Source organism: Physeter macrocephalus, chromosome 4, assembly GCF_002837175.3.
Source record: "Physeter macrocephalus isolate SW-GA chromosome 4, ASM283717v5, whole genome shotgun sequence".
NCBI lineage: Eukaryota > Metazoa > Chordata > Mammalia > Artiodactyla > Physeteridae > Physeter > Physeter macrocephalus.
Genome location: NC_041217.1, coordinates 129613409 through 129641331, shown reverse-complemented (window position 1 = coordinate 129641331; position 27923 = coordinate 129613409). Strand labels below are relative to the sequence as shown.

At 41.4% G+C, this 27923-nt stretch overlaps 1 protein-coding gene across 3 annotated transcripts in view; it reads left to right on the top strand.

The window, feature by feature from the left end:
* ROR1 (receptor tyrosine kinase like orphan receptor 1) overlaps nucleotides 1–27923 on the top strand; it is a 394945-nt gene that overhangs the window by 354129 nt on the left and 12893 nt on the right. For 2 of the 3 annotated variants that reach the window (XM_007127921.4, XM_055084563.1), the window contains 4 exons: nucleotides 1806–1933; nucleotides 4807–5124; nucleotides 6368–6613; nucleotides 21323–21534. In XM_007127921.4, coding sequence (XP_007127983.2) covers nucleotides 1806–1933; nucleotides 4807–5124; nucleotides 6368–6613; nucleotides 21323–21534 — 904 coding nt within the window. The remainder of the gene's footprint in view (nucleotides 1–1805; nucleotides 1934–4806; nucleotides 5125–6367; nucleotides 6614–21322; nucleotides 21535–27923) is intronic. The other variant, XM_055084564.1, reaches the window with a different exon arrangement.

Sequence of the window (27923 nt, the reverse complement as noted above, 5' to 3'; positions counted from 1 at the left end):
CTTTCTCCCCATAGGTTTATGGTATTAGCTACCCAATAAAAGTGGGGTTAATTTTACAACCCAAGTAAAATTTAAGCCAAAAAGGCTTCAACATTACTCTAGGATTTATGAAAGTAAACATTTAGAATGCTTGCAGGATTTTGCAACATTAAAATTTCAGTGTCTTTATGTCAGGTATAGGACATATTCATTTGTACGTGTACTTAAAGTTTACGTTTTTAAGAGCTTTGCACTGCAAACTATTTGGAGGACTACACTGAAGATACTGCTCCCATCTCCACCCTCAAAATGACTAAAGTTTTAGTGAATAGGGAGTAGAAAGCAACTGAAAACCAGTGTCTTTTAAGGATCAGCTCTATCAGATTTTTTCACCTCGTTTTCTAGTGGGCTTTCTAGACTCCCTCACCGAACCCTCAGGTGTGGAAGTCCAGGGTCACAGCACTGACCACAGTCAATTTTACAAAGTAGAAGCTTAGTAAATAATTCTCCTTTAAATAAATGTCTTCTTTGGTAACTGTAAGTACTTTAATAATAATTGTATGTTACCTCAGTGTAGCACTTTTTAAAAGCTTTTACACAATTTGATAGGATCCTCATGACTGTGACCTACAGGGTCAAGAGGTCAAGTATTAGTGTCATCTTCTAGATAAGAAAACCATAGCTCAGAGGACTTGGGAGGTTGCCTAAGGATATGCAAATGTTAAATGTAGAAGGAGAATTTTGTTCTCCTGATTTTTGCTCTAAAGTACTTTAACTTAGAAGAAACCAAAGAGGAAAAATGATGCTTTGTTCAGATGATGTGTTGATTCCAGCCAGGTTAACGGAGGAGGAGCATCCAGGCTAGAAGTCCGCCCATAAGCCTGGCAGATAGCCTTCTGCTTGGCTGTGGTCTGCCTTTCAGAAGCAGATTGATATTCTGTACTCTGGTGTCTTGAGCTTATCATAGGCCCTTGTGGGAGGTTTTAGCCTCTGTCCTTTCAAGCTGAACCTGCCATCTTGGGTCCTAATCTCCAGCCTTAGATCTCCAGCCATTTGCCAGACTGTCACTAATCACATCACTTTCTGGTATCCCCTTGTCTTCAGAATAAAATCTCTGCCCTCCCTTTTATTATTGTCATTTGAGGCAGCAAAAAATTTTTTAAGATTTTTTTTTTAAGTTTTAGGGGATAATGAAAGCAAGTATCCATTGGCATTTGCTCTGGATTTCCTGGGATTTAGTGACTCATTTGAAATTGTCCAGTCCATGGTTTGCCATGGACCTCTCTCTGCAGGGTGGAGAGAATAGGTCTCAAGCAGGAGCCACGTAACTGGACTGCCCTCTGGTTTCTTTCCAGCTGCCCCCAGCTTCTCACCCCGTGGAGTCTCCTAACTGACATATCAGTCCAAGTGTAGCTTGGGGATAACGCGCCCACACCTTTGTCGCAAATGAAGAGGAAATAATCTGTGCTTAAAAAACAAAAAACTGTAGAACATGTGCCCAGATTTCCAACTCATTCCCTCTTTACTCTTACGACTACATCATCTTCCAGCCCACCACCAGCTGCGAAAATAAAAGTGTTTTCTCCCATATTTAAGGATGATTTTGTGCTTCAGGATGATTTTTCTGGGGGTGAAGGAAACTTGACCGACGTGACCAACAGATGTTTTAAACGAAGGATGGAACTGAGGAAAAAGTCGGATTCCTTAGCCCAGTCTTTAGGATACTGTGCCCGACTGCGCCCCCTAGTGACTGTCTGGGGCATTGCGCAGTCAGCGCCAACTGCAAGTGTGTATTGCACCCTCTAATGTCTGTGCTCTGTTTTTAGAGATGAGTACGAAGAAGATGGATTCTGTCAGCCGTACAGAGGGATTGCGTGTGCAAGATTTATTGGCAACCGCACTGTCTATATGGAGTCTCTGCATATGCAAGGGGAAATAGAAAATCAGATCACAGGTAGGTAGCAATGAAATTATATTTATACCTTGCATAACAATTTTTCTCACCAGAAGTTTTATTGAGCTCTTCTCTTGACAAAGGATTAGGCTAAGCATAGGGGTTAGGAGCAGGGCCATAAAGAAGCAAGAGATGCAATCTCTGCTCTGGAATTTACATTAGAATAATTTATTGAAGTTTGCCCTTAGAGGAAAAGGAGGCTTTGAGAAGTCTCACATTCATTCAAACACTCAATAAATATTATTGGGTGCCTTTGGCATACCAGGACCTGGGCTGGGCACTGGGGATGCGATGCTGTGGGGAATAAGCCAGGTATGTTTCTGCCCTCACAGAGCTTACTGTTTGGAAGCAACATTGTGTCGACTGAAAGCAGATGAATTTAGAGTCCAGAATTCTGGTTGCTAATCCCAATATTGCCATTACTGTGACTTTGGGGAAAGTCTCTTACTCTCCATGGAAATCTCTTTCTTTACCTGTGAAATGAGTGAGGAGGCAGGATGATCATAGGTCTCTTCCTGCTCTAGCTTTCTCTATTTTACCCTTCACTTTTCTGAATCGAAAGTAGATTTCATGGAAATCTAATAGTGAAGCACTACCTAGCACACGTGAGGTACGAAGTGTCGGCCATCTTGCACGATTTCGTACACCTAGTTCTGGTGGTTGCGGCCGCCTGTGCCACTCCCATTAGTGTAGTTATTATGTCTCTGTGCACTGTACCCTTGCAACACATTAAAATGGCCTTTCTGAAATTCTAATAAGGTTGCCAGCTTTAGCACTGAAAAATCAAGACACCCAGTTACATTTGATAATTTTTTAGTATGAGTATGTCCCAAATGTTTATCTGAAATTCACGTGTAACTGGGTCCTTTGTAGTTTATCTGGCAACTCTAGGATTTAAGAGAGGCAAGAACAAACCCAAGGCAGGCACACAGAACAGCCAACAGTCCAGAAACTATGTCCCGTGAGGACTTCGAAGGAGCTAAGAGAGGGCCAGGGGAGCTTTTTAACCCGAAGAAGCAACTCTAGGAAGATGTATTTGCCAATTGCGAAAGCCCTCAGGCTTTCAAGAGGAAAGACGCTGTGAAATTCCAGAGCAGAAGCGGGACTGATGGGGAGGAGCTATTGAAGAAACATTTCAACCTAGTAAAAGAACATTTGAACATACTTTTTACTAAGTATTCACAAAAATAAATGGGAGTTCTGATATAAATATTTGGTCACCCAATTATATGAATCCTCTCTTGGACATTTTCAATGGATATCATCTTACTGGAAAGTATTAACATTTTTCTTAAATCCATTTAACTTTTTTAAAAAATTTATTTATTTTATTTTATTTATCTTTGGCTGCATTGGGTCTTCATTGCCGCACGCGAGCTTTCTCTAGTTGCGGCGAGCGGGGGCTACTCTTCGTTGCGGTGCGCGAAGATGTATTTGCCAATTGCGAAAGCCCTCAGGCTTTCAAGAGGAAAGACGCTGTGAAATTCCAGAGCAGAAGCGGGACTGATGGGGAGGAGCTATTGAAGAAACATTTCAACCTAGTAAAAGAACATTTGAACATACTTTTTACTAAGTATTCACAAAAATAAATGGGAGTTCTGATATAAATATTTGGTCACCCAATTATATGAATCCTCTCTTGGACATTTTCAATGGATATCATCTTACTGGAAAGTATTAACATTTTTCTTAAATCCATTTAACTTTTTTAAAAAATTTATTTATTTTATTTTATTTATCTTTGGCTGCATTGGGTCTTCATTGCCGCACGCGAGCTTTCTCTAGTTGCGGCGAGCGGGGGCTACTCTTCGTTGCGGTGCGCGGGCTTCTCATTGCGGTGGCTTCTCTTGTTGTGGAGCACAGACTCCAGGTGTACAGGCTTCAGTAGTTGTGGCACATGGGCTCAGTAGTTGTGGCTCGCGGGCTGTAGAGCGCAGGCTCTGTAGTTGTGGCGCACGGGCTTAGTTGCTCCGTGGCATGTGGGATCTTCCCGGACCAGGGCTCAAACCCGTGTCCCCTGCATTGGCAGGCGGATTCTTAACCACTGCGCCACCAGGAAAGTCCCCCCATTTAACTTTTTTAACATAGCATTTCCCAAACTTGTTTGGTTATGGAACCCCAACTTCCCAAACACTTTGAACATTCTAAAGAATTAATGTTCTGAGGAACATACTTTGGGAAACAGTGTACTATCAACCTCTTAGGCTGCCTGGTGAGTATAAGCTCCTTGTCAGTAGAGTTATGCAAAGGCTAGTGCTCTTTTTGTACAGGGATAAGAGGTTAGGCTAAGTGACCACTAATATTCTATAATACACACTGGAACAACTGAGTTTTGCTCTTCGAGAACTTCCAGATGAGGTGCCTCATTTTCAGAAGATGGAATAGAAAGTATTCAAGCCACAAAGAAATTAAACAAGTTACCCAAAGTCATCCAGCAACTCAGAGGCAAGACACAGAACTAAATCCTGTGATCGGGCTCAGTCACTGCATAAAGCAAGTTCTGCCCTGCAGCTGTCAAATGTTTTAGAAGCCTCACAAAACTAATAAAAAGTACCGGATGAAACACAAAGTTCTGTTGCTTTGTAGTAAAAATGAAAAATATATTGTACTTTAACCTAATTAATTCTTTTTATTAGGAAACGGTACATATGTAACTTAATCCTGTTTTTTTAACTTTGTAGTCAAAATTATTTTTTTCAAGCCAGTGAAAGTAAGCTGCTTAGACATCTGAAATGAATCTCCTTCTCTTGGCCTTGTCTGTTTGAGCACAGCAGATTCTTTCCAATGTGTGTTTACATCTGATATCTGTTGACTAGATAACCGGGAGAGATAAACCCTGCCCCTGGGAGTTAATAATTGTGTTTGTTTTCCAGCTGCCTTCACCATGATCGGCACCTCCAGTCACTTGTCTGATAAGTGTTCTCAGTTCGCCATTCCTTCCCTGTGCCACTACGCCTTCCCATACTGTGATGAAACCTCATCTGTCCCAAAGCCCCGGGACTTGTGTCGCGATGAATGTGAAATCCTGGAAAATGTCCTGTGTCAAACAGAATACATTTTTGCGAGATCAAATCCCATGATTCTGATGAGGCTGAAACTGCCAAACTGTGAAGATCTCCCCCAGCCAGAGAGCCCCGAAGCTGCAAATTGTATCCGTATTGGAATTCCCATGGCGGATCCTATAAATAAAAGTAAGTGGTAGCCCCTGACCTTCTGTGCTGCCTCGGGGGCCAGCAACCTCATGAAAACTGGATCTTGATCCCTAGTAATGATTCGTGTTGATAGTCAGATTACCTTCCAATGGGCCAAATACTGTGTGGGGCTGAGCATTCAGCGGTGGATTAGATGCAGCACCTATCCTCAAGAAGTTGCTTGACGATGATAATTTTAAAATATGGTTTCTGGTTCCTTAATAACTTAAAAATAGAATTGCCATATGTCCCAGCAATGCCACTCCTGGGTATATACCCAAAAGAATTGAAAACAGGTGTTCAAACACTTGTACAGAAAGGTTCATAACAGCTCTATTCACCACAGCTAAAAGGTGGGAACAGCCCAAATGTCCATCAGTAGGTGAGTAGATAAATACAATGTGGTATATCCACGTAATGAAATATTATTCAGCCGTGAAAAGGAGTAAAATCCTGTTACATGCTATAACATGGCACGAACCTTGAAAATACTGTCATAGAAAGAAGCCAGACACCATTGTATGAGTCCATTTATATGAAATATCCAGAGTAGACAACTCCATAGAGATAGAAAGCAGATTAATCGTTGCCAGGGGCCGGGGGAAGGGGAGAGTGGGTAGTCTCTTTGGGGGATAATATAAGTGTTCTAGGATGAGATAGAGGTGAAGGTTGCACAATATTTGGAACGTTCTAAATGCACTAATGGTAAATTGTATGATATGCGTATTGTGCCACAATTTTAAAAATATGTATGTGGAGGCTTACCTCCATCCTCCTTCCTCTCACCTCCATGAAACAAAAGACTGTTTTTCTGTGCGTTTCCCATGTGCATTGGCATGGCAATGGCCCTAACCCCTGTCAGAAACCCATAGTGCCCTGCTTCTAACTAACACTTTCTGAGAACTAGATTCTTTATGACAGGACTCATGTGCAGAAATGGAAAAAACAGCCCCTGCACCATTCCCTAGGAAATGACTCCTGTGTTCCCCAGGTCCCGCCCCAGTTCTGATTCTTTTCTGTGTTCAATGTCAAAAATACTTGTGGAGGACTGGTTTTCTTCCCGAAGCATAAGCTGTAAATCCTCCCAGGAATGTCACTGCAAGGCCCGCTCTGTGTCCCATATCAGGGAAGCCTCGGCCGTGAGGGTAGTCGCACATCCTCCCTCCAGAAACTGCTGGCCGGGAGCTCCAGCACCTCCTCTGCTTCTCTCTCACAGTTTGGGCTCTTCTTCTGTGTATTTCAGATCACAAGTGCTATAACAGCACAGGTGTGGACTACCGGGGAACTGTCAGTGTGACCAAATCAGGGCGCCAGTGCCAGCCGTGGAATTCCCAGTACCCCCACACACACACCTTCACTGCCCTCCGCTTCCCAGAGCTGAACGGAGGGCACTCCTACTGCCGCAACCCAGGGAATCAGAAGGAAGCTCCCTGGTGCTTCACCTTGGATGAAAACTATAAGTCTGACCTGTGCGACATCCCAGCATGTGGTAAATACCGTCATTGCCTTTAAAGGTTTCAGTCAGTCTAAAAGATGCCCACTCCATGCCCCTTCCCTTAGGAGAATCGTGTAAGGGGGCAAAGGAGATTGATAGTGTTTGTTTGATCTCAGACTGTTTCTAGGATAGAAAAACCTTGCTGCTTTGACATAAAACACGTTTTAGGGTACCAAAGCACACTCTCAAGGAGGAAACTGCTTTTACCCCTGCAGCCATTGTGTTAGTGAGTATAGCAGGCACCGTCTCTCCAGAAGTACAGCTTATCACCATCATTCATGTAGTGAAATGTGTTACCCACGGTGGTCCGTGTCCAAGTGTACCTTTTTTTTTAGCACAACAGGTGTATTGGAAGCAGAAAGAGAACTGTTTTCCCTATGTCCTTGAGAACACCCACAAGGGAGGATGAATCTATAGCCATTACTCAGTGATCCAAGGCACCCTGTGGATAAACTGTGTCCTTTGTCTCATCCTTTTATACTGCAGAAGTATAGAAAGAAAATGAAGTTTCTGAATCAGTTTGTTCCTTTTTCTAGAAAATGTTTGGAAGGTAGGAGAGAGAGAATGCAAATGCTGCTGATACCTGGAGTTTCAGACTATTTTGGAACTGATTCATCTTCCTGATCTTAGTTCTACTAATAATGTCGCCTGAGTCTCCCAGGCATAGTGGGAGAGTCAGGATGTCACAGGAAAGCCACACCAGTAAAATGGAGCTAATAATGATATACATCCAGGGTTTATTGAGAGAATAAATGAGTTGATAACTGGAAAACTCTATGATGTCTGGAAGATAATAAATGTTTAATAAATATTTTCTAGTGTAATTATTATATAGTCAATATATAAAGAGGAATTTATTATAATTAGTATGTAGTCTTCACATATAGAGGAATGCTTGCTCTCAGTTTAGCAAATATTGTTTGAGCCCACTATGGAGTCGGGAGGGTGAAAAAGGAAGAAAATATGATTCATGTTACAATTGCAATGCAGTGTGTGTGATCCGGTAGAAGTTAGCACAAATGCTGTGTGGTAAAGAAGAGGAAGCTAAAACATACTACAGAGGTCATTAGGAAAAAGTAATAAAAATATTAAAAGAACCCTTAGTGATAAAAATTTGGGAAACTATTATACTACAGTTTCATTCTTACATGTTACCTGTTACCACGGTATCTTTTCCTGCAAAATGGTTTCATAGATGATTAAACATACTCAGTTTGAGAAACAAGTAAGCAGACCCTTTTTGTGTCACTGGGCTTTAAAATGCCTTCATATGCAGCATAAAGAACAATTTATGAAGTTAACTCTTCCAGAGCCACCATTGGAAACATCAAAGCAAATTATCCTGTATTTTTTCAATGGTTTGCACTTAAAATGTATGACTTTTCCCACATGCTATATTCAACGTTAATAGGAAAGGAATAAAATAAAATGTAGATTTATAATCATTTACTTAGTTGCCCCATCCCTTCTCCTACACCAGGTAGGTGTGAAGATTTGCAAGAGAGCCAGGGATAAAAGCAATACTTACTGAGCATTTCCCATGTGCCAGGCATCATTCTTAGAGTTTCAGAGGCTTTATTTATAATAAGGGGGTTAAGAGGGTTAAGAATACCTGTCACAACGTGACAGGTATTCTTAACCCTATGCTGCCAAGGAAGAAACAGAGGCTCAGAGAGCAACAGAGTCACCCTGCTAGTTTGTCTGACTCCAAACTCATCTTCCTGCTACTCCACTGTGCCGTCTCAGGAGACTGATGTGTGTCCTTAAGGGAACCAAATGAATTATTTTAAGGAAGAAACACATTGTTTACTCGACTCTGGGTGAACACCGTTGTCCTTCAGGTGACTTCTGACCCTTAATTTCCAACTATAATCCTCATCAGAAGTAGGGAGATAATCAGACATAGAGAACAGACTTGTGGTTGCCAGGGGGGAGGGGGATGGAGGAGGGAAGAATTGGGAGTTTGGGATTAGCAGATGCAAACTAGTATACATAGGGCTGGATAAACAACAAGGTCCTACTCTGTAGCACCGGGAACTATATTCAATACCCTATAAAAAAGAATGTATATCAATATATGTATATCTGAGTCACTTTGCTATAGAGCAGAAATTAACACAACATTGTAGATCAGCTATGCTTGAATACAATTTTTAAAAATAAAAGAAAAAATAAAGAAGCAGGGAGATAATTTGCTCATAAACTGGAAGATTTGTTGATAATCGGATTCAAGCTTTATTACAATTAGTTTAAGTCAAGATTCGAAATGATACCTAAAAAAAGTATTGCTTTCCATTTCAACGGTGTTCCTAAAGCAGTCAGACCAAAACACACTCTCCAAAAGATGAAAGAAACTCTTGAACAGTCTTTCAGACTGTGGACACAGAAAGAATGACCACCTATATTACCTACCATGTGCCTGCACGGTGCTTTGTGCTTTACATCTTCATCTTCCATTTAAAACTCATCACCACGCTATGGGATAGATGTTATTAACATATTCCACCACGGTTCAGAAGGGTTAAAGGACTAGTCTAAATGAGACAACTCATGGGATTGGACCTTGAACCCTCGTCTCTTTGCACATAGCTCTGACCAAACTCAAAGCTTGCGCTCTTTCCCCAGACTCTCTGCTGTTTCCCATTTAAAGATTTTTCAGAAATAAATAAAAGAGTGACAATAGGCTCAACCTCTGGATTTCAGTATACTGAGTCCCATAACATGATACGACATCTAAACATGTTCCCTTGCTGATGAAGAATTCCTTCATAGTATTGCCCAGTATGTTATTATAGTATTAATCAGTACAGTGATGTTGGAAACCCTAAGGTATTTCTTTTTGAATATCAATCTGCATAATTCTGAGGACTGGTTAATTCTAGTCATAGGAGAGAGAAATTTAGATGCAAGTTAAATCTGCAGATAACAAGCCAGTTTTCACCACTTACAATAATACTTTTTTTAAAAAGAAACTTTCGTTTCATTTGGAAAGAAAACAGTTCCTTTTGAATTCTTCAGGCCAAGCCACAAATACATCCATTAAAGGAACAGGGAATCCTTGACATGTGATCAGTAAGAAGCTGCTGAGAGGCCAGCGGCTCCCCAGGGTATGAAATAAAGAAGAGAGCAGGTCAGCATCAGCTGTTGCTCCAAGGCAAGGCTTCTTGTAATCGCCCCTTTATAGCCCACCTCTAACAAAATAATCATACTAGAATCCTACTTTTATAACATTTCATTAGAGCATTTGATTTTTTTTCTCATTTCATCCTTACAAAAATCATAAAAGATAAAGCAGGAATTTCCTGCCCTACTTTAACATATGAGACAACCAAGGCCCAGGGAAGTGGTAGGACTGACCCAAGAACACAAATTAGTTAACAGAAACCAGGTCTCCTATCCCTAGGGCCACTCACTGCTGTTTGTTCTGTACCAGTGGTTCTCAAACAGGGAAAATTTTGCCTTCCAGGGTGCATTTGGCAATATCTAGAGATATTTTGGTCATCGCAGCTGGGTGGCGTTGGGGGATGCTACTGGCATCTATTGTGTAGAGGCCGGGGGTGCTTCTGAACATCCCAGAGTGCATAGAACAGCCCTCACGAAGAATTATCCAGCCCAGAACGCCAGTAGTGCCAGGTTTGGGGAACCCTGAGACTGAATAAGAATTATACAATTTAGACTATAGAATGACAGTATTAAACAGCAGTTAACATTTACTGAGGGCTTACAAAAAGCCACTATGCAAAGAGTTTTTTATGCATTATCTCATATATAGTAGTTCTATAACTGTATGAGTTGAGTTTTATTCTACCCAAGAAGAGAAAAATGAGACTTAGGTTAAATAACTTGTCCAAGGCCGCATGGTTAATAAGAAGTAGACCCAGGACTCAGAGCTCTAGCCATCTTGTAAATTCTATGATTTATATATGTGTGTGTGAGTATTTGTGTGTTTATGTATACAAATAGGTAGGTAGGTAGGTAGGTAGGTAGGTGGATGGATAGATGATAAACAGATTGATAGAGATACTGAGGATAAGTTTGCATCTTATAATGAGGTGTAAGCTGTGGGGCATATCCGAAATGAGTTCTTTTCCTCCTTCCACTCAAATGGGATGCAGTCTCATGGGAATGTTCCTGCATTCTTTGTTAAGTCAAAGTTAAGGAGGTTTCAAAATCTCCCCGGGGTTTCTCATTTTCCTACTGATATCTTTTGTTTTCATTTCAACTAAGTAAGGCTAAAAGAAGTATAGACCTAATTAAATGCAGAATGTGAGCATTTGTTGTACTTTCTAGAATAAAGGCACTTGAGAACAGTCTGCCCCAGATTGTTTTATCTGTGAACTTTTACTCTAAGACAGAACATAAAATTAAACACAACCAAATATGTCTGCTGTGAATTCTGGGAATTGGCTCAGCTAGGGCTGTGTGCGTGTGCCCAGGCAGTGCCTGGGAAAAGCAAAAGAACGAAAGATAGTTTGAGCCAGACTTGACCTCTCATATTCCCTGTCTTTTCTTTCCTATCCCAGGCATCCAGCAATTAGAATGGTTATTATTTGTTCATTCACTTACTGAAACCAATATGTGTTGAACTTCTACTACACTTTAGATTTTGCTAACAAGCCACACCCTCGTGTAGCTTACAATCTAGTGGAAGAATCAGATGAAAAAGATACAAATCACATTAAGCACTGTCTTACAGTTCCCGGCGTTAATGTGTGCTGTTATGTGCTTTTCTGTTTGTGCCATGATGCCTGCTGTTGGTTGAACGCTGTGCTAAGTTCTTTACAGCAGCATCTGGCCTACGACTTAGCTGATGATCAATAAAATGTGCTGAGTTACCCCTCATAATAACCACAGGTTAAAGGTATCTCCTCCATTTTACTGATGGAGAAGCTGAGACAATGTTATTTTTACTAAAGCCAAGATCAGATCCACAGGACTCAAGGTCCAGCCTCTGTCCACCATGCTACAACTACTTAAAGGACACATTCTAGCTTATTCAGAGGAATAAACATTCCTTTATAATTTTCCTCTTCCCTTTGATCCTTATGAGCTCTCTAGGTCTTTGATTTTCTTATCTGAAGCTGCACAGATGCAGGAATGGAGCCCCCAGCCACAAGACATCTACTCTGAGACCCCAGCGTGCTCTGCTTAGCCTCAGCGTGATCGGGACTAGGTCCCCCGGCAGCTCCACCCAGGCCTCACAGCGTTTGTCCTTTTCCCGTTAAGTCCTAGATCTCCTCCCTTCCTGGCAGCCCCAGGTCCCCAGTCCTCAGAGTTGGCCATCTTCTGTGAGATCCTGCCTGCAAACCTTCTCTACGCTCTCACCTCTAGTCACTGTGGCCACCTTCCAAGCCAAATACTGTGGGCTGGGTGGAAACAATGTTGAAAAAGAAACATTTGCCTGTGTTCTTCCCAGATGGCACCTAGGCACGCCTCCCAGCTTCACAGCTTCACTGTAGCCCCTATCATTGCTTTTCTGTGCAGCCCTGAGTGGAGAACGTGGAAAATGTCTGTTTCTTTGGGAGCTTCTTTTGCAATGACTTAGCCATTTGCCCTTGTCCGTATTCTACCACACGGCTTATATTCTGTCTGTCTCCCCAGCTAATTGAGATCCCCTATTTGTTTCTTTCTTGAATTGTATGGGGAGGCGGAACCTTGATTACATTCATGTTTTCGTATTCAAACCTTGGCCCTTTATTTCACTCTAGATAAGTCCTGAGCCACAGTTCTTCCACTAGCCAGGCTAGCATGTCTGATTCACCTCTAATTAAAGGTTTCTCCATCTACCAAACAACCAGTACTTCCAAACAGCAGTAGAGTAAGTCCCTTACATACGAACCTTCAGGTTGCGAACTTTCAAAGATGCAAACTCGCGTTCCATCAGCGTCAGGTGTGAGTGAACTTGCAGCTTGCCCTCCGTCTCCTAGTGCTGACGATCCTTCAGCTCTGCCATCTCCCACCTCCTCCCCCTCCTCCAGTCAGTAACTCTTCTTGCCTGTTCACTCGATGCCAGCCCCTGTATGCCAGCTGTTGTACTGTACTACTGTACTTTTCAAGGTACTGTACTGTAAGATTAAAAATGTTTTCTTTATTTTTTGTGTTTGTTTTTTATGTATTATTTGTGTGAAAAGTATTGTAAACCTATTACAGTACAGTACTATATAGCCGATTGTGTTAGTTGGGTACCTAGGCTAACTTTGTTGGACTTATGTACAAATTGGACTTACGAACGTGCTCTCAGGACGGAACACGTTCGTATGTAGGGGACTTACTGTGTTGTTTTTACACCTAAACCAGCTTCACTGAAGCGTACCCATTGATAAGAAAGTAGTGAACCATTTGACTCAATTTGGAGTTTTCATACCTGGCCTGTTGCTTTTGTATTTCCTTTTAAGTCCTTGCCTTGCAACGGTTTGCCAAAGGGCACGTTGCCCCATTCTGTGCCTGAATAGCCCTGACTTGTCCCATAACCTTACAAACACCCGCCCTGGGTTCTGCTTTGTCACAAACCATTTTCTCCAACGTGGTGGTTTACAGTTTGGGGCAAGGCAGATGTTTTCCAGATTGCGAACATTGCAGTTTTTAACTCACTCTGTCAGCAGCCTTCTCCCATATTTCACAGAAGACCTGTTGTAAGGCAATTTGTCTTTCAGCCATTTCTTCAAACCAAAATTGAACATTACAGTGAATTGGATGGTGGGGAGGGGGGAAGGAGTTAGGAGGAAGGAATAGAGTACTGCTTTGTATAGTCTGAAGTTTTCCGGAAGAGTTATTTTTGTGCTACAGAGATTTTCAAGATGTACTTTGGTCTCCAGTCTTTATATATTTTCGACAAAGTAAAGAACAATAGTTACCGAAAACTTATAACTGAGTCATGTTCCATAAACATTTTTCACCATGAAATAATTTTCTCTCAAAAGTTTTTTTATTGTCCCCAGTATGCATTGAGTCATTTACCCAGTGTGCCAGCTCCTCTAGCCATAAGCCTTTGGAAGCCCTTAACTCTTCAGGCCCACTACCATGCCAACAGGGAGTGCTCCTCGTCATCTTGGACTTTTGGTGACAGAATTCTGCTATAACACCACAATGATTGTTGTTACTGGCTTTGCATCAGTCAAGATTCTGGCGGGAAACAAAAGGCACAGGCAAATAGACTAAGAATTTTATAAAGAGATTGGTTTTAAAGGTGTTGGCAGAGTTGGGGTAAACCAATGGGGTACAGGACCTGGGGCTAGCAGGAGTGGGAAGCATTACCATTCTAGGCCTGGAGAGTCAAGGGAATGATCAGTTACCCCTCCCCATAGAGTACAGCTGAGGCTGAAGAGAGGGCTGTCCAGTGTGTGCTGTGGCCTTTGGTGGAGAGATGCAGAACACACCAACCCTACTCTCTCTTCTTGCCCTGGGGTTCTTCTTATCATACCAGTGCTTGCTATCAGCTGGACCTAACTGGAAGCCAGAGTCCATTACTCCTGTACATAGAGGTCAGCCTCAGCATAGAGCTGGATAAAAAAAGGACTAAGACTGAATCTGGTGAGCTGAGGACACTCAGGGAAAATATTCATCACTGGCTTTAAATCAATTGCTTCGTAAGAGAGTCTAAAGTTCAGTAGGGGTCTAAATAAGGTATGTCAGTCGACTCAGTTTATAAAATCAGAGAATCTTGAGAGGAACGTAGAAGTCAACCAGCCTCTGCTTGAACATGCCAGAGACCTCCAGAGACAGGGATATCTCTCTACACCAAAGTGATTATGGGGTGGCTCCCCCGGCTCAAAATCTGCCTTTGTGTGCCAGAAACTAAAACTTGTGTGTGAAATCTCCTGAATTTTTTTTGTTAATGTGAGCCACTAAGTCAAACTGGGGGGAAAAAAGGCTAGTAAGGAACAAGTGTATTTACTAGATCTGGTTTTTAACCTCTTGTGTCATTTCTCATCCAAATTTGAAGACATCTATTTCATCCTTCATTCGATTTTTTTCTTTGGTGTAAAGAGCATGTAGCTCTTCCCACCTTTCTTTACCCATCTTCCTCTTCCTCCTCCTCCTCTGGATGTTTCTTGCTCCTTCAAAGTCCTTCTTAAAAGCATGACTCTTAGAGTAGAAAACTTTTGATGTCTTTTAACCAGAACCGACCAGAAGAGGACCATGATGTTCTTGACCATGACTCAGTCCTGCCATTGAAGGGTATTTCGTTGCTATAATGCCATCTGTGAAAATTTTTTGAGCAATTTCATCATGCTGTTGTTGGGTCCAACTGAGCCTTCAAGTCTTCACTAAAACTTATTAGTCTTCTTTTCTTTGTTCGTTTGTCTTTAATTTGGTTACCTCAAAAATTATTTAGTAGATTTGCTGAATCATGGACTTCTCTAAGCAAGGTCTTTAACCTAACTCCAAGCTATCATATTTATTTGTAAAATTTCAACTGTTGGTTTAAGGGTCATTATTTTAGGCTGTTGTGTATGAATCTCTAAAATTTTATTTCTATAGTCAATTAGGTATCTTTCCTAGATTCAGGCCATTTTCAAGTTTGAGAAACATATCACCATCAAGTAGTTGATGACAATGTTGAACAGGCAGGTTCTCTCAAGGATAGCCTTCTATAATTTGATGTTGTTTTGCTGATTAACACTATTAGGGTACAGCCATGTGGTGAAGTACAAAACCATCTATTGATATTATTATCTAGCCCTCCATCTTTTGTCCATAAGGATATCATGCATCACCTGATCAAATGCTTTGCTAAAGTTTAACTGTGCTTGGTCTACCACTCCAAAATAATCCTATCAAAGATGAAAGACATTTAATTTTATAAAACCTATTGGATTTTGGAACTTAAAAAATTAGCTCAACTGAAAAGTGGGCAAAGGACTTAAATAGACATTCCTCCAAAGATGATATACAAATGGACAACAAGCATATAAGAATATGCTCAACATCACTTATAAAGATTAAAGTAATTAAAGAAATCAAAGCTACAATAAGATCTTACCTCATACCCATTAAGATGGCCACTATCAAAAAAATAGAACATAGCAAATGTTAGCAAAGATGTGGAGAAATTAGAACCATTTTTCACTGTAGGTAGGAAGGCAAAATGTTGTATCTACTATAGAAAACAGTATGGATATTTCTCAAAAAGTAAAAAATAGACTTACCATATGATCCAGCAATCCCACTTCTGGGTATACAACTAAAAGAATTGAAAGCAGGATCTCAAAAAGATATTTGCACACCCACGTTCATTGCAGCATTATTCACAATAGCCAAGAGTAGGAAGCAAGCCACATGCCCACCAGTGGACGAATGGATTAAAAAAATGTGGTGTACACATACAATGGAGCATTATTCAGCCTTAAAAAAGAAGGAAGTCTTGTCACATGTAACAACACGGATGAACCTTGAGGAGATTATACTGAGTGAAACAAGCTAACAAAAAGACAAATACTATGATTCCACTTATATGAGGTATCTAAAGTAGTCAAATTCCTAGAAACAAAAAGTAGAATGGTGGTTGCCAGGGTCTTGGGGGGCGGGAATGGAGAGTTGCTGTTCGATGAGTATGGAGTTTCAGTTTTGCAAAATGAAAAAGTTCTGGAGATCTCCTGTACAACAGTGTGACTATACTTCACACTACTGAAATGTACACTTAAAAATGGTTAGGATGGTAAATTTTGTTATGTGTTTTTTACCATAATTAAAAATTTGTTTTTGATTAAAAAGAAAAGTTTAGCCCAACTCTTTCCTTTTATAGAGGAGAAAACTGAGGCCCTGAGATTTAAAGAAACTTTTAGTGAACTCGTGTGGATTCTAGTTGCTAAGGTTTTTTCTCAAGTGCTCACAAATGAGTTACTGCCCCTAACTTAATGTGGTTAAAACATTTTCCAAAGAGAAAAATGTTAATCACTGTATATGGGGTATTCAGAGTCTTTTAAAGAATTCGTTTGAGAATACATAAGGCAATAGATCATCTACTTAGTATTTCCATCATTAAGTCAAGAGAGCGAATGGCTGGGCCCAGAATGCCAACTGAAGGCCTAATTACCACCTTTTCTCCTTCAGCTTCCAGGTATATGCTTAAATATCACCAATGCAGGCCCCTATCTGCCACAGACCTGCTTATTTTGTAGTTTTCAGATAATAAATGGTGGCTATTCCTGTTTGTTTTCTATGGTTTTAAAATTTTTTTCAGACAAGGTCATAATTCAACTTGTTTAATTTCATTTGAATTCTAAGGTTCTGTAAGACTCCTTCCCACCTTTACCAGATTTCAGATCTGAGCACTTTTGTGTTTTAACTCAAAGTAATATCCCAGATATGTTTCACTTCATAAAAGTACCTCTTGAATGAGAAATTGTGTTTACCTTGCTTTAAGCCCCAGGAGAAGAAAGAAGTATTTTTTCTCCATTATATTTAATTACTAATCAAAGTATTGAATATCATTGTAAAAATAAAATAGGAATGTCAGATGTGAACTGTGATACCAAATTGTTGATTTTTAAAAGGAAATTAATCATGTGGTCTGGACTAAATTGTTGGTTTCAGAAATCCCAAGTATTTAACTTGATGTAACTAAATATGTGCATTTAACTTTTAAACAGTTATTCCAAAGTATTAAAAATCTTCCCCATTCTAATTTTCAGCCACTTTTCTTTGCAGTGCCTCGGAAGTGTCCATTACCCTTTAAAGTGAATAGTAAGAATAATGTCCATTGTTCTTATGTGATTCTTTTTAATAGTATAGCTCCCACTAGATATTAGTCCTTACTGAGCAGGAATCTTGGAATCTTAAGGAGAATGATGAGAAACAATTCCATATAGTATTTTAATTTTTTTTAGCCGTATAATTTAAAAAGCACAGAGGCATCGAAGACAGACTCGCATTCCAACCCTGACTCCACCACTTCCTAGCTTTGGCAAATTTATCCTTTCTCAGCCTCAGTTTCTCTGTTTGTGAAATCAAGATAACCCAAAGTGCTGGGTTAAAATGAAGAATAAAAATGCTAGGATATTAAAAAGGAGCTGGTCAAATGTTAGTTTTCTAATTTTCCATGAGTAAGGTTAGTTGTTCTGTGGAATGTTTTGTTATGGGGTTTTTTAAAATATTTTTTTAAATTAATTAATTTATTTATTTTTGGATGCGTTGGGTCTTTGTTGTTGAGCGCAGGCTTTCTCTAGTTGCAGCGAGCGGGGGCTACTCTTCATTGCGGTGCGCGGGCTGCTCATTGCAGTGGCCTCTCGTTGCAGAGCACAGGCTCTAGGCATGCGGGCTTCAGTAGTTGTGGCTCACGGGCTCTAGAGCTCAGGCTCAGTAGTTGTGGCACACGGGCTTAGTTGCTCCGCAGCATGTGGGATCTTCCCGGACCAGGGCTCGAACCCGTGTCCCCTGCGTTGGCAGGTGGATTCTTAACCACAGCACCACCAGGGAAGCCCCTATGGAACGCTTTTATATGAGGTTTTTTGAGCCAGACACCGACTCCTCTTCTGGCCAAATGCAGAGAGCTGTGTGGGAAAGGAAGCGTGTCATCAGTAGGACTTACAATAGGCCTGAATTTGTTTTCTGTCACTTCCAACATGACCACTTCGTGTTCTGCTTGATTATTTCACTTGGCAAGAAGACATTGTGCTAGTTTTGCATATCCTCACTGTAATCAGAAGAAGCCAAGTTTGACGATGTTTAAAGGATTTAGCTTCTTGAAGTTTGTTCTCCTGCAGACCTACAGGGGGATTTGTCCCAGACCTCCTGTTTACAGTCAAAGGCGTTCTGTGAATAATCTGATACAGACTAAGTACAGAATAGACTCCTTTGTTTGCCAGACAGGTGAGAGCCCTACTTTCTCTTGTTGCTAAAAATGTCGGCCAGAAAAGTGACTAGCATTACATTCGTACTAAATTAGCCTCGTTCCTTTTGTAATCTTACCCTCATAATGATTTCACTGAAAATCCAAGAATAACAAGAAGAACTTACCCCCCTAGGGTCCTGAGAAATTTGAAAGTATTTTATAATGTTAACACTAAGCATAACATCCAACGACTACGCAGCAGTTTTAGATTTTCCGAGGTTCTTTTGTGAACATCCTCTCTCAGGTGAACTAAACAAGATGGGCAGAGCAGGTACCATCATCCTCCTTGAATAACTGAGGAGATGGAGGTCAGTGAGGTGACTCTTGCTTAAGGTTATTTAGAATTTCCTGCCCCAAACTTTTATGTCCTGAATCTTTTCCTACTCTAAGGGTAGGGGGTAAACATTGGGTGATTGAGTTGTAACAGGTACTAGAATAGATAGTTTCTATGTTACTTCACTTATGATTTACAACAGTTCTATGAAATAATCCCATTTTACAGATGAGTTTGCTCAGAGTGGCCAAGTGCCTACTCAAGGTTACATAGATAATGACAAAGGCAGTCTTTAGAGGTTTCTCACTCTAAAACATAATCTTCCTTTATTCTGCTACATTGTCTATATAGAGATGTAGCAATCTCTCTCTCTCTATCTGTCCACCCACCCACAGACATGCAGACACAATTGTTACTAAAACAGCCGAGACCCAGTTCCTAATGACTAGAATGATTAGAGTAGCCTCCAGAGATGCCTGGGTTATATGTCTACCTGCCACAGCGTACAAAGCGGGGAGTTCAAAAGCAGCATACCTGGCAAAGCTTTTGTGTTATATCCCACCTTTCAGACCTCCTTCATTCTTCCTACCTGTGTGAAACAAGAAAAATCCTACCATGAGAAAATAGGTGCAAAGCAACAGCCACTCTCAAAGTACTGGCGGTCTAGTGTAGTAGCTGGAACAGGGGTTGTGAAGCAAGACCAACAGGAGAGGAATCCAAACTGTTGAATTACTAGCTGCAGGTCCTTGGGCAAGTAAATTAACCACTCTGCCCCTCAGCTTCCTCACCTGTAAAAATGGGGATGAGGATGGCACCTACCTCATGGGGTTGCTTGTAAGGATAAAATGAATGAGTTTTGAAAAGCGCTCAGAATAATACTTAGCCCATATTAATAATAACAGCTAACGTGATTTTCTGCTGGTAGAAAACACTCAAGAGATATTAAAACTATCATTTTTATTATACTCAGTAAGCAGATTTTACCCTTCCCCAGCCCCTCTGAGGGTTAACCCACACATCACAGTCCCAACGCCCAGGTTTTGGTGCCCCTTCCTAATTTCTCGTGTTGAGTCTGTTTCTGTGGGGAGTGTGATTAATTACTGCCATATCTCACTGAACAGGTTCCCAAAGAAGGTGTGTGCAAGTAAAGACTATGTACAAGTATATTCTCACTTACCAAGCTTTGCTGGGTATGCGGCTTTTGAACTCACCACTTTGTATGCTGTGTCAGGGAAGCTCGCTGTTTAGAGGGACTTCTGGGCTCTCTTCACCACTCTATCCATACTTCCTTTGTAGTATTTCCAATAGCATATTGTAATTATCTTTTCTCTGTTTTCCTTAGCAGATCACGAGGTCCTTAAGGGCAAAGGACATGTCTTATTTCATTTTATATTCCCAGTACCTCGTGTAGTGCTTGGCAGTAGTAGCTTTTTGTTTATTGACTGACTGAAACAAATGGGGGCATGAGGGAATGGATGCATGGTTAATTCTTTTAAGTAAATAATCATCTCTGACTTTTGTGTCACTCTGGATTTTCACACTTTGGATTTTCTTAAAGCTAGGTAGCTGATGAGGTTACTGGTGATCAGGACATGTCATTATGCAACCCCTCTAATTACTGTCCCATAACGCTTGCATTGTTTTACCAGTCAAATAATTCATTAATTTTAGTATATGCCCAGGTTATTTAGTTTAATGGTCAGACTCAAACCAAAAAAAAAAGAAAAGTATGCGTCCTGTGTCCTTCTATACATGTTATATTCTTTTCCAAGCAATGGTAACAGTGGATGTATAAGATTTCAAAAATATACTTCAAAGGGTTAGCACTCATAATTATTGAGTTCATATGAAACCATTTAAGAAGAATTCTTGGGTTTCAAAAAAGGGTCAAGTTATACAGTGGTGCTGTGCAAGAGGGAATTGTAGACACCATCCAAAACAGATACTTCACTTTTGTGGATGAGGAAAAGTGAGACCCAAAAAGGTGAATGATTTGTTCAAAGTCATACAGCTCATCAGAGACTGAGCTGACCCTGACTTCAGGTCCCCGTATTCTCAGGCCAGTGGCTTTGTGGACCCTGGGGCCAGGATTCTTTGGTGATATTGCTTCTGGAAGATGCAGGACTGGCCCTATATGTCCAAGCCAGCCAAGACAAGGGCATGATTTCTGGAACACCACGTTGCGGTGGTTGATTTGGGCTGACAGCCAATGGAAGAAGACCCCTGGGGTCCACATTAATGCTCTTAGATGTATACAGTCCATCCATGTGGCGTTTAACTTTTAAGGTGTTGGAGAAATGCAGGCCTGCTGCTGAAGAGAGGCAACATCCGGGGGCGGTGGGGGGGACACACACGCGCGAAGTCTTCACAATGTCCCTCTGCAATTTTTAAACGTTTGAACTTTAAACTTTTCAACTTTGATAAACTACACTGAAGGTTTGATGGAAACAAATTGTAATAAGCAGGGGCTCTTTTTTCTCACAGTAGATTTGTGTGTATAGAAGAATAGGAGGACATTTTAAGCTCTGCCACGTAATGTTATTCCATGTTATTTGAACTAGTATAACTTTTACTCTTTTCCATTTTCTACACCCAGATTCAAAGGATTCCAAGGAGAAGAATAAAATGGAAATCCTGTACATACTGGTGCCTAGTGTTGCCATCCCCCTGGCCATTGCTTTGCTCTTCTTCTTCATTTGTGTCTGTCGCAATAACCAGAAGTCATCGTCACCGCCTGTCCAGAGGCAGCCAAAACATGTCAGAGGTCAAAATGTGGAGATGTCAATGTTGAATGCATATAAACCCAAGGTAAAACTAGCAGTCCTGAGCTGCGCTTATTCTATAGACTTCAAGTTAAAGCAACACTTACAACCCACCCAAGCTTAGAAATCAAATGATGTAGAATGAGAAATTTTAACAGTGCTAGAGTTCATTTTCAGCATAGCCATGCATTTCTAACTTTGTCCAAGGCAGCTTGAGTATACTTTCATCAGTGTGACCCATTCGGTGCTGGGCCCGTCCTAGCACTACCTTACGTAGAGTTTGGGCTGGAAGGAATTCTTATGAGATCATCTCTTCCAGCCCCTGGGGACTCAGAATGTGGACTATTTTAACACATTTTAAAGAAGGAAATTCCATACTCTTCCAATCAAACTGAAAGAGATGAACAGAGAGAGAGAAATCAGACATTGTTTACTAACTTCACTCTCAAAAACTCCTTTTGCTTGCACAACAATGTGCGGGTATTAATACTACAGTACTGTACACTTAAAATGGTCAATTTTATGTTATGTGTTTTTTACCACAATTTAAAAAATCCTTTTCATGCCTAACCTAAATCCCTTTCTCTTTGGTTTAAACATATTTTAAGAGAAGTGTTGTCCTTCCCACAATCTTTGAATGCTGTTTTATAATAGCCCACCTTAGCCTTCTCCTCTCTTTGCTAAATCAATCCACTTCCTTTTAGTTTTTCCTCAACATCTTTCAACATTTGGGTTGCTCAGGGTCCTGGCAAGGAACCCAGGGTCACTGGCCATTTCCTTAAATGGAACACACACCACATCTTGAGGCTGAAATACAACAGAGGCTTTCTCTCCGGAAAGCCAGCACCCCAATCCCAGGCCTCTTGGGAAAGAGATTTCATTTAAATAATTTAGGATTCTTGCATCCACAGAAGCCTGCCTTTTCTTTGTGTTCCAACTCCATAGGAACATTCATTCAACAAATATTTATCTTCTCTGTGGGTTAGTGACCATATTATTCTTTTGTCTCTCATAAAGAGGAGATGCATCACTTTTTATACAATTTTAGGAAAAAAATTGCCTTCACACTCAAATCAATCCTTTTACCCAATAAGTAAAGTAGCATAATTGGGCCTGACACATAGTCCTCATTTGATTTTATTTTGCTTTGCTGTTGAATTTTTTTTTTAATTTAAAAAGTCTTAAAATATTTTTCTATTGCAAAGTCGTACTCATTGGTAAGGTTTTGGGGTTTCTTAAATGCTAAAATAAATCATTTTTTAAGTATTCTGTTCCAAGCAAAACCACTGTTCTCTCTCTTTTTTAAAAAAAATTTATTTATTTTATTCATTTATTTTTGGCTGTGTTGGGTCTTCGTTGCTGCGCGCGGGCTTTCTCTAATTGTGGCGAGCAGGGGCTACTCTTCGTTGCGGTGCACGGGCTTCTCATCGCGGTGGCTTCTCTTGTTGCGGAGCATGGGCTCTAGGCACACGGGCTTCAGTAGTTGTGGCTCACGGGCTCTGGAGCTCAGGCTGAGTAGTTGTGGCGCATGGGCTTCGTCGCTCCGCGGCATATGGGAACTTCCTGGACCAGGGCTCGAACCCGTGTCCCCTGCATTGGCAGGCGGATTCTTAACCAGAGTTCACTCGGTGGCTTGCGGAATGGGTGGTGGTGGAAGTTTAACTCGTGATATCATGATATCGTAGCTGCTAGCTAGCCAACTTACATACATTACAGCGTGTTACGCAATAGCACGGTTAATCCTTATAAATGTAATAGGAGAAAATAGAAGGGTTAACATTATAGCACATTCATGTAGTCACACCTAGTTGACCATTTACATATCCCATGACTTCAAACTTCTAGTGCAATAGTCTTTGTTCTGTGAGAATCTTTCTCTGTCATTTCTGTTATTAAATTCTGAGAAGCCTTACAAATGCTAGAGCTCTGGGTGGGAGAGAGGGCCAGATCAGTTTGGTTCTAGTAGTCACTGTGCAGCAGCCACCATCCTGGGGAGGTGGGCTCCTCGTTGCTGTGGCAGGAATTATAGGAAGAATCATTTCCATTCAGAAAAATTACCTGTGTTGTAGGTCAGCCTCAATCTGCAATTCAATTCCATTCTAAGTGGAGGATTATTTTGCAACACATGATGTCCAACGGGCATGGTGTTTTGGATTTATGTTGTCTTTCAAATAAAGATCTCAGAGGGCTCTGTGGCACAAATAGAGAAAACTAATATATACTGAATGATACACATTATCAGGAACTATTCCAGGAGCTTTTACATTCATTATCTCATTTAACCCTCATACCTATTATATAAGGTAGGTATCATTACCACTCTCATACAACCAGGGTGACTGAGACTCCAAACCAGTTAAGTAACTTGCCTAAGGTCAAAGAGCTAGTAATTGGAAGAGATAAAATGTGCATAGAGATCTTTCAGCTCTAGGGAAAGCCCTTGAACTTGCCCATGCCATGATAACTTTTTCACAGGACAAATCATGCTGGGAAGGGGGTATGGGGGCGGGCAAATAATTAAATATGACACTCCATTTGTCAGTCTGGGCTAAACACTAACCACAGGATTCACCTGGCTCTGACAGACCTCCTGAAGAGGCCTGGATAACAGTTGTAAGCTTGAGTTACATAGCCCCAGTCCTGCCAGGGACATGTGAAATTTGGCCAGAGCAACAATAGTCCTCCATCCTCCATGGTCATGGAAACAAATGTAAAATATACGGGAATAAATTTTTCCTAAGACTTGGTGAAGCAAAACATTGTTTTCATCATTTCTGGACCGTTTCCGAAATGTGCCTTGCGAAATCTCCCGGTGTCAAGATTTCTCCAACACAAGGCTTAGAGTTTAGCCTTAAACAGCTCACATGCAATTCTGAATCAGACTAGAAGCAGGGATGGCTCAAGAGTATGTGACTGGGTTGAGGAGGGGAAAGGAAACAACAAAAACAAATGCTAACTCTTCTTTTTCTTACTCTCCTAAGAAATTTGGCTCCAATCAAATTTGACTTATTCAGCTGTTTGTTTTGGTTCTTACTGAGTGCCTTTCCTGGAAAAAGCACAAAGAACTTTGTAGACCTTAAAGAAAATTCCCAAATGTAAACAGTCAATCTCTAAAACTGCTTTGAGAGGTCACTGACACATAAATATTACACGTACCTATAAAATCTAAAAGGAAGGGACACACATAAGAAAGAAAGAGAAAAAAAACAAAACAAAAAAAGTCTTGGAAAAAAAAAACACCCTACCCGAGTAAAATCAAAAGGATATTTGGAGGTTGGGATGAAAAAGGAATGAAGGGTAGAAGCTGGTCTGCCCTGGCCTCATTCTTATTTATCCAAATGAATGTGCCCTTCAGGGTTTAAACTATCTCTGTCCATCTCTCTCCACTTGCTGAGCTGATTTTACCCACCGTCCCCGCCCCCTGCTGCCCCACCAACCCCAAGTGTTTGTATTAAGAAGAGGCTCCTCTGGGAGATTAGAAATCCATACCCTTCAGAGGTGACAATAGGCAGCTGCAGACAGACTGGCTGACGGGATCTGGCTTCGGTCCCCAGAGAGGTGAACGGTACAGTTGGAAGTTAAAACTTTTGAGGAGGCATGAGTCTCCTGATCTGTGGGGAAAGGAAGCCAGTGGACCAGACAGGCATCTTACGTCTGAGCCTTGAATAGTCAGGAAATGGAGATGCTCCCCCGGCTCCACCTCTAACTGCCCTGTGACCCTGAGTAGCCACTTAGCCTCTCTGTGTCTCAGTTTCCTCGACTGTTCAGAGAAAGAGGTCGACTGTGTTCATGCAAAGGACGGTTTGTTTATTTTTCTTTTATTTCGCTCAGCAAAAGATTTCAAGCCATTCCGTTGGATTAGTTAATCTCCTATCTTTTCCATCTTTAAAATCTTCTGACAGTACTCTGGTGATGCAGGAACGAAGTAGGGTTTTTCTGTCTTGCATTACAAATTTTACAATCTGAGTAGCGGGTTATTTTTTAAAGTACTATGGAAAATGAACCTTCTCCAAGAAGCCTGGAAACTCTAACTTGCCATCTCTCCGATTTTTTCCCTCTGCCTCCCCCCACCCACACACACAAGCTGTCACATGGGAAACACTGAGCAGTCTCGCCGAGGGAAGGAAGCTGTGGAGCTTGCTTCCTGGGGACTTAGAAGGGGAGCAGAGCCTCTCCGTCAAGCACAGGGTGAGCCAGTTCTGTCCTTCCCTATGTGACCCACCTGTGTGGGATTGAGACCCTCAAAGAGGTTAAGGGTGGAGGAATTTGAGAATGAGAGGCAGGAAACCTAAATAAGCCTTTGGGTCAAACTCCTGTAGCTCCTGGCTGATGTAAGGAAGATTGGGGGGAAAGCAAAATTGGCCTATAGCTTTCTGAAACTGGTGGCTGTATTTTATTTCTCAACTAACCCTCATCTCTTGCCCGCTTCTCTGTTTCTCCACTTCCAGGCTATTCCTCTCTCCTTTTCCTTTCCAGCCAAGGTGTTCAGCCACTGCTGAATGCAGACACTTAATTATGTTCCCTGGGCCTGTCCCTTTTGCTAGCAACATGCTTCCATCTAAAAATCCCTGCTGTGGTCGAGCCCACCCCTTTGAAATCCCTGTTCTTATCCACTGTCACTACACTTAGTGCTAAAACGTCTCAATAACTTTTCCACTCACTCCTTAAAGCCATTGTCTGCAAGGCTTCTGAGCTCATCATTCATCACCAGTGATGTAATTTAATCCGATGGCCTTTGCCAAGTCTTCATCCTCTTTAATTTCTCTGGAGCATTTGATATTCTTTTTTTTTTTTTTTAGAAGATGTTGGGGGTAGGAGTTTATTAATTTATTTATTTATTTTTGCTGTGTTGGGTCTTCGTTTCTGTGCGAGGGCTTTCTCTAGTTGTGGCAAGCGGGGGCCACTCTTCATCGCGGTGCGCGGGCCTCTCTCCGTCACGGCCTCTCCCGTTGCGGAGCACAGGCTCCAGATGCGCAGGCTCAGTAGTTGTGGCTCACGGGCCCAGTTGCCCCGCGGCAGGTGGGATCCTCCCAGACCAGGGCTCGAACACATGTCCCCTGCATTAGCAGGCAGATTCTCAACGACTGTGCCACCAGGGAAGCCCCGCATTTGTTATTCTTAATCACCATCTTGAAACACTTTTTCTCTTGGCTCTCCTACTATCTCCTCCTCTTTTCTTCACTAGCTCTTCTTCTTTTTAACTCCCCAAATGGGAGCCTCCTCTGATGTTTGTCAGCTCTCTTTCCTCTTTCTCTCTCTCATGCTGATTTCATCCTCTGGCATTGCTTTAGCTCCCACTGACATAATGATTCCCCAATCTGGAAGGACCAAATCTCAAGTTATAAAATTCTTCCTCCCAGTACATAGGAGTCCACAGTCTCTGGGCCTAAGTTACCTTTCCAGCCACATTTGTTCTTAGTTTATTTCTAAGAGGTAGTATAATATACTTCAAAGATCAAGGATTTAGGGCTTCCCTGGTGGCGCAGTGGTTGAGAGTCCGCCTGCCGATGCAGGGGACACGGGTTCGTGCCCCGGTCCGGGAAGATCCCACATGCCGCGGAGCGGCTAGGCCTGTGAGCCATGGCCGCTGAGCCTGCGCGTCCGGAGCCTGTGCTCCGCGACGGGAGAGGCCGCAACAGTGAGAGGCCCGCATACCGCAAAAAAAAAAAAAGATCAAGGATTTAGAGGCAGAGAGAAATGATTACAAATCTTGCCTCCATTGTTTACTGGCCGTGAGATCTTTGTTTTCTCATTTATAAAACAAGGATACAAATAGTACTTAAAAGAGATTTTTAAATGTATTTTTATTGCAGTATAATTCACACACATTACATTAGTTTCAGGTGTATAACATAATGATTCAATATTTCTATATAGTGCAAAATGATCACCACAATAAGCCTAGCTAACATCTGCCATCATACATCGTTACAAAATTTTTTTTCTTGTGATGAGAAGGTTTAAGATTTATTCTCTTAACAACTTTCAAATATACAATCAGCAGTATGAACTATATTGGCCATGCTGCACATCCCCATAACTTACTTATTTTATAACTGGAAGTTCGTACCTTTTGATTCCTTTACCTATTTTGCCCACCCCTTCCCTCCCCACTCTCCGCCACTAGCAGCCATCAATCTATTCTAAACGAGCTGTTTCTGACACTTCAAGATAGCGTGTCTGGCACCTCACAGGTCCTCAACAGCTAGAAGTTACTATTATTTTTTTGTTACAGTGATGATATGAACAATCACAAACCTTTTAAATCAACCACCAAGTGCTGTGTACAGGATACTGTGGGCTGGGGAGGAAGCTATAGGATTCAGCAGCCCACAGCATTAACTGGGGTGAGGACAAGGCAATTAGAGCAAAGATTATAGAGGTAGCTCTTTAGATAGCTCTGGTATTCCTGTGCCCATCCAGTGAGTATAAATC